The following is a 12859-nucleotide window of genomic DNA, read 5'->3' as shown; positions in this document are numbered from 1 at the left end:
TCTATTCCATTATGCTATCCATCAATTCTAGTCTGTGGTTTTCTATCAGTTGTATTACATTCTGTTCTGTTCCATTCGTTTCTGTTTTGTCATTTTGGATTCTTTAATATTCGATTCTGTTATGTTACATTTTAAATTGTAGTAACGTTCATTTGGTCCTATTGCAAAATAGGACCAAATGATCTACTGTTTTGGTCTGCTGTATTGTGTTCTATTGTGTTTTATTCCATTCGGTTCTGTTCTATATTATATTCCATCCTAGTAAACATTAACTGTTCAGTCAGAAGAGTAGCACCACAGCATATTGACTAATTTCCTGACGAATAAATACTGTATTTTGTTATCATCTCAGAAAGTTTTGTATTTAAAACGGTGTTCTTCAATATAATCTATTAAGCATCTAATAATATTGACGTTGTTCCTAAACATAAGCTTCTACCAAGACTACACCCTCCTTTGTGACATGAAATCAAAATGTAATTAAGAGATTATGAGTTAACTGCATATCATTTCCTAATTCGTTTTCATAAACAGCAATTTACTGCTAAGATTTTTTATTATTAATAGGCAGTCTTAATAGCACATAACACAAGCTGGAGTTGGAGGGAGGAAGTTGGAGAGAGAGAGAGAGAGAGAGAGAGAGAGAGAGAGAGAGAGAGAGAGAGACACACACACACACACACACACACACACACACACACACACAGAGACAGAGAGATAGAAAGCGCTGGCCACTAGATGGCACACTATACTGACCTCACCAGAGTCACCCATAACGGTTGCTATGGTACCAGAACTACTGGGCCTCTACCATAGGTAAACCTACCATGAGTGATAAGTAGGTAGAAACAAGCAGTTACCGGAGAGTAATCTCTGGTAAGCAGTCATCTCCCAGCTTCTTTTTTTTTTTCACCAACTTTTGTTTTGTTTCAATTCAAAAGTAATCCTTGAAACAATATCATTCATAAAGGGCCTATATAAGAAAAGAAAAATATGTTATGACTCAGTATTTGATAAAATGATAAGTAATATGATAAGTAAATATGAGTTTCTGATCTGGTTTATCTTTATCATTACATGGTGGCCTCTCCTGGAACCGTCACGTTATCGTGGTGGAGAGGTTTGCGTGTCCCTGTGAACCTGAGGGTTGTTTTGTCTGGAGCCATGTGCTCCTGGTAGGGTCTCCCATGGCAGAGTGGTCTCAGGTGAGGGGCCAGACTAAGAATGGTTCAAGAAGACCCCATGAAAAAACGTAATAGAGGAGGAGAGACCCTGCCCGGAGGAAGCCTGGGGCCCCCGTCTGGAGCCAGGCCCAGACGGAGGGCTCGTCGGCGAGCACCTGGTGGCCGGGTTGGCCACGGAGCCCGGCCGGGCACATCCTGAATGAGCTACGTGGCACCCCCCCCCTCTTCGTCCTGTGGGCCCACCACCTGCAGGGGGACCCACTGGGGTCGGGTGCACTGCCACATGGGTGGCAGTGAAAGTCAGGGGTCCCGACGGACCAGACCCGGGCGGCAGAAGCTGGCTCTGGGGACGTGGAACGTCACCTCACTGGGGAAACGAACTGGAGCTTGTGAGGGAGGTGGAGCGCTACCAGTTAGATCTGGTGGGGCTTACCTCTATGCACAGTCTCAGCTCTGGTACCGTACTCCTGGATAGGGGTTGGACTCTATTCTTCTCCGGAGTTGCCTAGGGCGTGAGGCGCCGGGCAGGTGTGGGGATACTCATAAATCCCCAGCTGAGCGCCGCGGTGTTGGAGTTTTCCCTGGTGGACGAGAGGGTCGCCTCCCTACGCCTAAGGGTGGTGGGGGGGGGAAACTCTGACTGTTGTTTGTACGTATGCACCGAACAGCAGTTCAGAGTACTCAGCCTTCTTGGAGACCCTTCTTGGAGTCCTGCATGGGACTCCAGTAGGAGACTCCGTAGTTCTCGATTCGTGATCGTGTCAGCTGATCTGAGGCCTTATGTTTTGGACACTCTGGTGAAGAGAGGGGCGGAACTGTCAACCGACCACCATCTGGTGGTGAGTTGGATCAGGGAATGGGGGAAGATTCTGGACAAGACCTGGTAAGCCCAAACGGGTAGTGCGGGTGAATTGGGAACGTCTGGAGGAGGCCCCCGTCCTAGAGATCTTCAACTCACACCTCCGGCGGAGCTTTTCTAGCATTCCTAGCATTCCTGTGGAGGTTGGGGGCGTTGAGCCGGAGTGGGCGGTGTTCAAAGCCTCCATTGCTGAAGCTGCGGCGGTGAGCTGTGGCCTCAGGGTCTTAGGTTCCTCAAGGGGTGGTAACCCTCGGACACCGTGGTGGACACCGGTGGTCAGGGAAGCCGTCCGACTGAAGAAGGCCTTCCGGGGTATGTTATCTCGGAGGACTCCTGACGCAGTTGCAGGGTACCGGCGGGCTCGAAGGGCTGCAGCCACTGCCGTGTCGGAGGCTAAGCAGCGGGTGTGGGAGAATTTCGGAGAGGACATGGAGAAGGACTTTCGGTCGGCACCAAAGTGTTTCTGGAAGACCATCCGACACCTCAGAAGGGGAAAACATCCAAGCTGTGTACAGTAAGGGTGGGACTCTGTTGACCTCGACTGAGGAGGTAGTTGAACGTTGGAAGGAACTCCTGAATCCGACTAACACGCCCTCTATGATGGAGGCAGAGCTTGAGGTTGATGGTGGTTCGTCGTCAATTTCCCTGGTGGAAGTCACTGAGGTAGTTAAACATCTCCGCAGTGGCAAAGCCCCAGGGATTGATGAGATCCAGCCAGAAATGCTAAAAGCTCTGGGTGTTGAGGGGCTGTCATGGTTGACATGCCTATTCAACATTGCGTGGGAGTCTGGTACAGTGCCAAAGGAGTGGCAAACCGGGGTGGTGGTTCCCCTGTTCAAAAAGGGGGACCAGAGAGTGTGTGCCAATTACCGGGGTATCACACTTCTCAGCCTCCCTGGGAAAGTCTACTCTAAGGTGCTGGAAAGGAGGGTTCGGCCGATTGTCGAACCTCAGATTGAAGAGGAACAATGCAGATTCCGCCCTGGACGTGGAACTACGGACCAGCTCTTCACTCTCGCAAGGATCCTGGAGGGGGCCTGGGAGTATGCCCATCCGGTCTACATGTGTTTTGTGAATTTGGAGAAGGCATATGATCGGGTCCCCCGGGAGAAACTGTGGGAGGTGAGTATGGCAGGGCCATCCAATCTCTGTATTCCCAAAGCGAGAGCTGTGTCCGCGTCCTCAGCAGCCAGTCAGTTCCGTTCCCGGTGGGTGTTGGCCTCCGCCAGGGCTACGCTTTGTCACCAATCCTGTTTGTGATATTCATGGACAGGATATCGAGGCGTAGTCGTGGTGGGGAGGGGTTGCAGTTCGGTGATCTGAGGATCTCAACACTGCTCTTTGCAGATGATGTGGTCCTGATGGCATCATCGGCCTATGACCTTCAGCACTCACTGGAAGGGCTGGCAGCCGAGTGTGAAGCGGCTGGGATGAGGATTAGCACCACTAAATCTGAGGCCATGACTCTTAGCAGGAAACCGGTGGATTGCCTTCTCCGGGTAGGAAATGAGTCCTTAGCCCAAGTGAAGGAGTTCAAGTACCTCGGGGGCCTTGATCGCGAGTGAGGGTACGATGGAGTGTGAGATTGGCCGGAGAATCGGAGCAGCGGGGGCGGTATTGCGTTCACTCGCGTTGTGACGAAAAGAGAGCTGAGCTGTAAGGCAAAGCTCTCGATCTACCGGTCGATCTTCGTTCCTATCCTGACCTATGGTCATGAGGGATGGGTAATGACTGAAAGGACGAGATTACGGATACAAGCGGCCGAGATGAGTTTTCTTAGGAGGGTGGCTGGCTTCTCCCTTAGGGATAGGATGAGAAGTTCAGCCATCCGGGAGGATCTCGGATTAGAGCCGCTACTCCTCTGCTTAGAAAGGAGTCAGTTGAGGTGGTTCGGGCATCTGGTAAGGATGCCCACTGGATGCCTTCCTTGGGAGGTGTTCCAGGCACGACCAGTGGGGAGGAGACCCCGGGGAAGACTAGGACTAGGTGGAGAGATTATATCTCAACATATCTCTGGCCTGGGAATGCCTCGGGATCCCCCTGTCAGAGCTGGTCAATGTGGCCCGGGAAAGGGAAGTCTGGGGCCCCCTGCTTGAGCTGCTGCCCCCATGACCTGACCCCGGATAAGCAGATGACGATGAGGATGAGGATTACATGGTGGCAGCACCTAGTTAACCACTGGGGTATGGGTTAACTAGTTTAGAGATCGTTCTTCTGAGCAGAGTTTCTATGGCTTTCTTTAACAGCTGGAATCCAAATGGGCCTGACATCCCTTTGGGCACACTGGAATTGGTGATCCGTTCACTCAGCGACCAGCATTTGTGGTGATCTGGCTTTTTGTGTGTTGGCAGTTGGGTCACACTGACAGCTGAAATTGTCTTTTGGGGACCTTTTGGGGGTATATGAAAATGTTCTAGAACCCCTTCTTTAGAGTCCCCATTTAGCGAAATACAGCTTACTTCCTAGAAAGTGCCAAGTGACATTGTTAATATATTTAATTTGCTTTTGTTGCATTTTTTACAATAGGGAGGGGCTACAGCTGCAGTTTCAAATGTCAGCTATCCACATGTGGTTGAGACTAATTTTGAAGAGTTTGAAATAGACCTGTTAGCAAATTAGAACAAATTAATCCTGATGAATGAAAATAAAAAGTAATTGACTCCAAAATTATGTGATGAATAACATCAAGACCGCCTCCATCAAACTTGCAATCACAGCTTCACAATCACCAGTCAGTGATGATCCTGGCGAGGGAGGAAGAGGTGGCCGGGGGCAGACTGGAGTTTAGGAACCGGTTAGTCCTAGCTGGCAGCGCAGACACCAATCAGACTGCAAAGGTGCAGCACGGGTCGCGTTTCCACTGCCAAAAGTGGGCGTGACCCGGACTGAGCCGTACTCGTCACAGTACTACTCCGTTGAAGTACTGAGACGTCTGAAAGGGTCCCAGCAAGTTTGAGCTACACACACCGTCCTTTCATTGTTCGACAGAATCACTTCCGTGTGACAGGGGGATAATAACAAACAAACACAGTACCCACAAGATATTTCTGGACAACGGCGAAAGCTTAGTTTCTTGAAGAAAATGCCGCGCAAAAGTTTGCCGTCCTTCTTGGACATCCTACATTGTTGCTTGCTCTTTGTTCATTGGGTGAGCAGGGTTTCATAGGATTCTGGAGGAACTTCTTTACCAGGATTGTGAGAGATTGGATCCGGCAGATGAACGAGAAGGTTGCTATGCTATTGGTCCCTGCTTACCCCAAAGGAGTTTAGCTTACTCACACCATACTGACGCTGTTGGAACTTTTTCATTATGACTTTGGCTTATAAATTTACTTTGTCATCAATGACTGGTTTTTGTACCGGTGTACAACTTCCATTAGTTCTCCATGAAATATAGTCGCAGTGCTTCCCACTCCATGAGCATTGCTGAAAGCCACCAACATCACCTTAGTCTTGGGGCAATGTAGCTCCAAACAGGTGCTATCACTCTGTTGTGTAGGTAGCCATCAATCACTGGTACAGTCTAATAGAGCTGGTCAGAACAGGTCACATTATATTACAGAGACATGAAATGATCTGACAGGACAGTGGTTTCCACTGCTGGTCACATCTAAAAGAATGGGAAAGTAAAGCGATTAAAGAGGGGGTTGGGGTAGGCTAGGGTGGTCCACTCCCAGCAACATGGGCACTTGGTTCGATGTCCCATACTCAGCCTGTAGGCATCCCTGAAAGATGGCCTAGCATTCAAGGGGTCCTCTACCTGCTTCTCAAGTGACTGTAAATCACTTTGGATGAAAGTGTCTGTGAAAAATGGATAGTAAATAGCATTACAAATTGTCATAAACACAGCAAATGAAAACTGTGTCCCAATTCAGGGGCTGCATCCTTCGAAGGACGCGTCCTTCGAAGGATGCAGCCTTCGTAGACCGCGAAGGCTGCATCGAGGGCCGAACAAGCATTTCCGGATTGCGTAACCAGCCGTTAACGTCCTTTACCTTGCGTGACCACGCGCCACTCCTGTCTCCTAGCAACCCTGACAGCTGCGGTTCAAACCGGACAGCGGAGGAGAAATATGGAGCCAGAAATCATAATTGTATTGGTTGTTTTATCTTTTATTGGAGGAGTGGGAGAAGATTCACCGCCGGGTGAAGAGGAAGAGAGGACGTTGGCTTAACGTTAATTAGTTTAACGTTATATGTCTAGTGTTAATGTCATTGAACTTTGACAATAAAGTTACATATTTAAAATGGTCCCAACCTTACTTTTATATAAAAAAAATGTTTTTACATAGTTTTGTCATTAAATATGTATTCGCTGCAGCTGCTGCTTCCGCTCTCTCTGCGCCATTTCTGAAAAAATATCCAACATGCAATGAATGTTGGGATACGTTGGGCCGTGAAGGATGCATTCGATGCGTCCTTCAAATCCGGGAAACGAGAAGGCTGCATATCTCGGCCGCATTCGAAGGACCCTTTGAAATGGGACAGCACTTGACGCGCCGCTGTGACGTATGCGGTCTTCAAATGCATCCTTCGAAGGATGCAACCCCTGAATTGGGGATTGTGAGGCAGTGTAGGACTAAGACCTCCCACCCTGTAGTTCACCTCCACCGCCCTTTGGACTGAAATAAACCTTAAATAAGTTTTCATGTTTCATTTGCACAACTATTTGAAGAATGACCTTATCAGAAATATCTTATCAGCTGCCCTTATCTTACTGGAGTCTGTTTTCTCCTATTTCGCTCCACATAGACGCTGTGCGGCATTCTTTAGTGATGTTTCAACCATTCCCACCATCTTTCTTCATAGGAAAATGATAAAGCAACTCTTTGCATAGTTCTTGTGTGTACAAGACAACTCTTTTAACTTTTTGAAAAACGTTGATATATGTATTTTTTAAATCAAATTACCGCTATAAAAAATAAAACATGAATATTGAGTATAGTAAATAAACAATGCTCCTGTAGTGTTTTCTGACAGCTGTGTAAAAACAATACGTTGCATTATTTCTTCCCAGGGTGAATGGGCCAGTACTGACAATACTGCTGTATTGTCTGGGTACAGACCCTGTAGTGAATTCAGATGTCTCCGGTTTAGTGCTGTGTCACCCTCTGTACATCGATTGAGGTTACGGGCCATCTTTTGAACATACTTCATTTGTATCCTTGTGATATGTAAAAATTTTATGATTTACATATCATACGCAAATGTTTCATTTTGAGTAATACTGTAACCATTTAACTTACCTTTTATAACAAATAAAGCCATTGTGTTCTGACCAGAGGGCTTGGTAGTGTTCTGCACAGGTCCACACCATGTCCCTGTGGTCCATGACCACCAGGACATACTGTTAATGTGGTAATGATGGACGCAACGCATCAGCCTCGATGTAACCATGGTAACGGAGGGGATGCAAACTATTATTAACAACAGATTAACCCCATTGTTTACACTATATTACAGTATATGTATATTGTCCTGAAAGCAACTTGAAAGACTCTTAGCTAATAAAACGTGTTTAAAGAGCAGGATAATCTAGTGGTTAGGTTGTTTTGACTCCTAGTTGTAAGGTTCTGGGTTTGAACCCCAATGACCACAGTCTACCTGTAGGCATCCTTGAGTAAGATGCCCCCTCACCCTTACTCGTCCCTTAATGAGTGCTTTGGACAGAAGCGTCTCCTCAATGACTAATAGTAAACAGTATTCATTCAGTCATCATTCTGGAGCCAGGGGTGTTTTTGTGAAGCAGTGATGTAGCAGATGTTTGGAGAAAACCTGTGGTGGAAGCTAACCTGAATCCCAGCATGTGTTGGTTTGTGGGAGCTCATTACGGCCAACCAGACCGCTGTACCCAGAAACGACTGATCTGTCACAGATTACGTTTCCTGCTTACTGGATCTCAACTAATGAGTTGGAAGGGCTGGTTGCAGCAGTAAAATTAAAACCCTGAAAACTGTTGGAATAACAAACTCATCAGAAACTCATAGTCCCACAGACAAACCTTCAACTGTGTTTATTTCGAGGGCACTGTGGACTTTGCAGTTTTAGAATTTAATTATTTTTCCACAATAGTTCTTCTTCAGGAGGCCATTGTGTGCATGCAGGCGTGCGTGCGTGTGTGTGCGTGCTAGCGTGCGTGTGTGTGCGTGCTAGCGTGCGTGCGCGCGTACGTGTTTGTGCGTCTGAAATCACAATCAACATATTTTTCTCGCTGACACAGCAATGCTTGTGATGCTACACCGGGGCATCTGTGACTCAGCAAATAAATGCAACAGCTAGTTTCGGAGGCGCTGTGAATATACCGATGAAGCGGTAAGCCGTGCAGTTCAAGGACGCTGACCGCTCGATTGAGGACATTGTATGTCGCACCAATAACCTTGTAGCTGGGGGTCAGACCGCCTTAAACTTGACTATCCTCCCACCTCCTATAGGCCTACTTTAGCATAGCAGCACAGCAGTCATATCGACCAGTCTGGTAAACTGATATGATGCTTAAGGAAAAAGCTACTCTTTGGAATTCCAATCAGGGAAATTGATCATTCATAATACCATGTTCCTTCTCATAAAGTAGTGGTAATACTAGCTTCCCGTATTCTTTCAGTCGCTGAAGTAAACATAACTATCTAAAATGAACCGTCTACATATTTCCCAAAGTATTTATCCTATCAACCAATGGCATCACCATTGGTCGTCTGATCAATTGATCGGTCGTTGAACAGTGCGCAGTACGGCTTGGTCTTCTGATCAAAGGGTGTGTGCAGCAGCAGCAGCAGTAGAGTTGTCGGATAGTTTGCTAATACTGTTCCGGCGAGCCTGCATCCCTGCTGCCTGCTGTCCATAACAAAGCTGGTGGAAGGGCTCACATTCTTGGCCAGGACAGCCGCGCCAGCGACTGGAGGGGCGGGGCAGCCAACACTTTGGTGGAAGTGGAAGCTTGGGGTTCACGACATCCTCCTCTCTCACTCTCTTCAAATGGTGCAGAGAATTTAGCGCAAATCCTCACATTCCCTCCGTCTTTTAAAAAACGCCCAGCCGTAGCCGCCTGCAGACAGCTGATGCTGCTAAACAATCCGCTCTTCTTCTGAGATAAGAGGGGGGAATCACAAAAAACAGGAGAAGAGGTTTAACGGGGTACGGAGGAACTAACGCATAGTGGGTGTTTTTCACTTTTTTTTCTCGTGTAATAGGGTATTCCGAATAAGAGCCAAACATTGCTTGGTGTGGCTGCATAGCAGAGAAGGCACAAGAGGAGGAGACCCGGCGGGATATAATGAGTGAGAAAGAATCGGCAACTGAAAACCTTATATCAGGTAAAGACTCAACACCATAACTTTGGGTATGCATAGGGAAATGTGCTTTCCGCAGTCAATGCGTAGACACGACTGGGACCCAGGATGCGAGTGCTGTGTGAATATTAGGCTACTATTAACGCTGTGATTGTAAATGCCTTAAATGTTTATTGTGACCTTTGCTGCAGCACAAGGCTGCGTGTGAGAATCGCTGGCATTCCCCGCCTAGCCGCATTGCAATAAAGCCTCGCCTAACGTTACCTCCAATGGAGGATAGTTTGATGTGCATCCGTGGTTACGCAACGGCTCGTTCACATCTCATCTGGCCGTGTATTCGACATGTAGGTTATTTGTGTTATTTAATTATTCCAAACGTGGTGTAAATGTGGCCGATGTCCACCATGTCTGCCTCCTGCATCGCAGCGCACTTCAGCTCCTCCATAACGGTGCAGTTTGGTCACGTGGTTCCGTCCCACAGGAGGCTTGACTCAATGCAGCAAAAGTCTGCCTGCCTCATCACTACTCAGGTGACTGGGAGATCTGGTCCCGGAACCAGGTTCAATGCCCCGATAACCCTAAACCAACGAATGGATGTTTTTCCAGTTATCCAGACCTTTTTATTTATGTATAGTGATGTGTATTTATGCAGACTTGAGTTGACCAGGCACTGCCTAATGTTTTCCAAGAAGGCCCTGCAAGGCAAGTGGAGTTAGCTGCTAATGTGATTCCCTGATGTCCAAACAAAGTGATATACTCCTGACTCATCAAAGTGTCTAGCCTAGCCTAGCATAGCCTGTTGTACATGGGACTCCGGGAGCGGTGGTCGAGTGTGGGCCTTTTGGCTTGGGGGGAGGGTGGGTCCTGTTTGAATCCCCCCTCCCCATTCACACCTGAAGTCCTCTCAACTGCTACATCTCGCGTTAGCATGAAAAGCTAGCAGCACATGCATGATGCACCCCCTCCCCCCAACCACATTCCAGTAACATCACCTCTTCGGTCTCACACCTCCATCTGTATCATCACACTACTAGACTCTTTCTTTAATGCTGGGAGGGAGTGGGAGACTTCTGCAGTATAGCTCCACTCTCACCGGCTCAGCATTCAAATATACTGATCGTTCTTTTCAACTCAGTCTGGGCTCCGAGCCATTGACCTTCCCTCCCCTCCCGAGAACCTGTGGAGGAGAGTATACTGTGTTGCAGCCCAAACTTGATGACTCACTCCATAGAAAAACGGAAATCTACACTTCTACTACGATTGTTGTCTTTACAGACATATTTTCTGTATCTTTTTTTTGTAATTCTAGTCTTGCTTTTTAAAAAAAAATCTTTTTAAACCTACTTCTGTCCTGTACAGAAGCCTGTGACACATCATATTTCCAATCTGGGATTAATTAAGTACCATTATCTTATTTCTTATCTTATCTCAGACAATTGACAGTTATAGTGCAGACAAATCTTCAGAATGACCAGTTAGTAGTAAACCACTTCTGACACAAATGTTTGTTTGTGTGGCCTGGCTGGCAAATTATATTTAAATGAAATACTCATTCTGTGGGCTAGTGCTCTGGTGTTGAGGAGAAGACGTTCTTTGTTAGGGGCCAGATTCGCCCAGGACTAGAGTCATGTGTACGTTATGATCAGACATCCAATAAGTCAGATCTGTGACTTGAGGTTGTATTTATGTTGCATGTGTTTTCTATCCAGTTGGAAGATGCTTTCAAGACTATTGCATAAAAATATTTTAAATATTTTGGAGACATTCTCAGTGGTCACTGTTCTCATCTCTCAGAGGGAGAAATGGTAGAGAAGAGATGTAGCTGGACTGTGTGTATGCAGGGATACACACTCAGGACATTAATAATTCATAGCTTCTCCTCTGTAGCGAACAGCAAGTTGTGGAACCTCAGCTGTGCCCCACTTTTGGCCAACACAAAGATGACCTATCTTTCAGTTTCTATGTGGCCAAACGGGAAACAAGTACATAACAAGTCTTCTTGAATAGGGAAACTTTGGAACTAACTATAGTCTGTCTAATGTGATCGATGTATCATTAGGTCTATGCTGTCCACTATATGAAATACCATTTTAAGACTTTCATTTATATTAATGAGTTTAGCTGAAATTATATTATAAGTCAGCCGACAAGCCATTTGTCATTGGTAGACACAGCTTCTCCGCCCCATCCAGTGCTGGAGGGGCGGGGTCATGATTATTTTAGGTTGAAGATGATTGGTTGTATGATAACGACCCAATTAATGTATTTCCATGTAAAGCCCTGTGATATACTTCCCTCATTACTGCAGAATCCAAGCCTAGGAGACACATTACATTTATAGACACTTGTAGTAACTCGTTGGAGAGAGTGTACCCTAGTTATAGGAACAAAAGATTAGCAAGGCTAGCAAGTGCTAGTGATTCATAGTTTCATCAAACTAAAATGCGCTCTTTTGAAAATGTGATGCGACCCTGTTGCTGTAAAGTTTGCATCTTTCTGAATCACTGGGTGTCCCCGGTCTGATGTAGCTAGAGATGGAAACATAGTAAACAAGTTTATTCCAGCAACACTCAACTGAATTACTTGAACTGCAAGGACTGCTTGTTCTTCGAAGTGGCCAGAAATCGACCCATCAAGGGCTCCAGGGCTTCTAATGAGTTTGTTCATTACGAGTCAAGACGCTGAACTCCAGGTGGAGATCTTGAGGTGTGGACTTGTAGTGAAACATCTTAATAAGGTGGTGTTGGTACACGAGTAGGTCCGTGTGTAGGGGAGTAGTTCTCAATACATGTTCAGAAGAGTCAAATGGAGTGGGCTAGCACCCACATTCGGAGGAAACACCTGATGGCTACAGGAACAAACCGAGGACAAATATCTGAACATAAGAAAAGGAAGAATTGTCTTTTTTAATTTATAGCTGAACTAACTGATCGTTTTGGTATTGGAAATGACAATTGTGAAAGTGGAAATAATTCAATCAAAGGCAATGTGAGACTCTTTTAGAACAAGCTATTTCAACAGTCTCTTCTTCCTGGAGTTTAGAGATGAGATCCAGACTGTATTTTAGCTCAAAGCCCCCTTCTGCATGTAGTCACACTGAATTATCCTGCTCATGCTCATTTGGTATAGAATGGAAAAGTATGAATCGTATGCTTCTCTATTAAACTATTAAACTACTACTTTTCTACTTTATAGTAAATAAAGTAGGGGGGGGAGCATGGCATTCTGAGTCCTTTTCCAGCTGTGTATAAGAATGTCTGTATTGAATCATGTTCTGCTATCTGTAATCATGATATATTTAATTGTTGTAGAGTTCTTGTTTTAAGTACAAATCACAGATATATATAGACTTTAAAAAAAATACAATATACTTATATTCCTAACAACCAAGTTTAACAAATTGCTTATGCCGTACAGCACCAGTTTGCCTACCAACGCCTCCAACATAGAATTACAATTAGAATTCCTAATTGTACTTTGTGTTCGCCGTTTGAAGAGCCTGGTGAATGTGTCTCTTTCTCTCTGGGCTGA

General features: G+C 46.0%; 1 protein-coding gene across 1 annotated transcript in view; it reads left to right on the top strand.

Annotated features, from left to right (window-relative positions):
• Window positions 1-9099: 9099 nt before the first annotated feature.
• Window positions 9100-12859, top strand: part of hspa12a (heat shock protein 12A) — a gene marked incomplete at its 3' end in the record, with an annotated part of 30371 nt that continues 26611 nt past the window's right edge. The window contains exon 1 of the mRNA XM_084470090.1: window positions 9100-9352. Coding sequence (XP_084326216.1) covers window positions 9313-9352 — 40 coding nt within the window. The 5' untranslated portion in view covers window positions 9100-9312. The remainder of the gene's footprint in view (window positions 9353-12859) is intronic.

The sequence above is a fragment of the Micromesistius poutassou genome (genome assembly GCF_964030765.1).
Source record: "Micromesistius poutassou genome assembly, chromosome: 7".
Classification (NCBI taxonomy): Eukaryota; Metazoa; Chordata; class Actinopteri; order Gadiformes; family Gadidae; genus Micromesistius; species Micromesistius poutassou.
The sequence above is the reverse complement of the archived record's forward strand: the minus strand, read 5'-3'. Positions and strand labels throughout refer to the sequence as shown.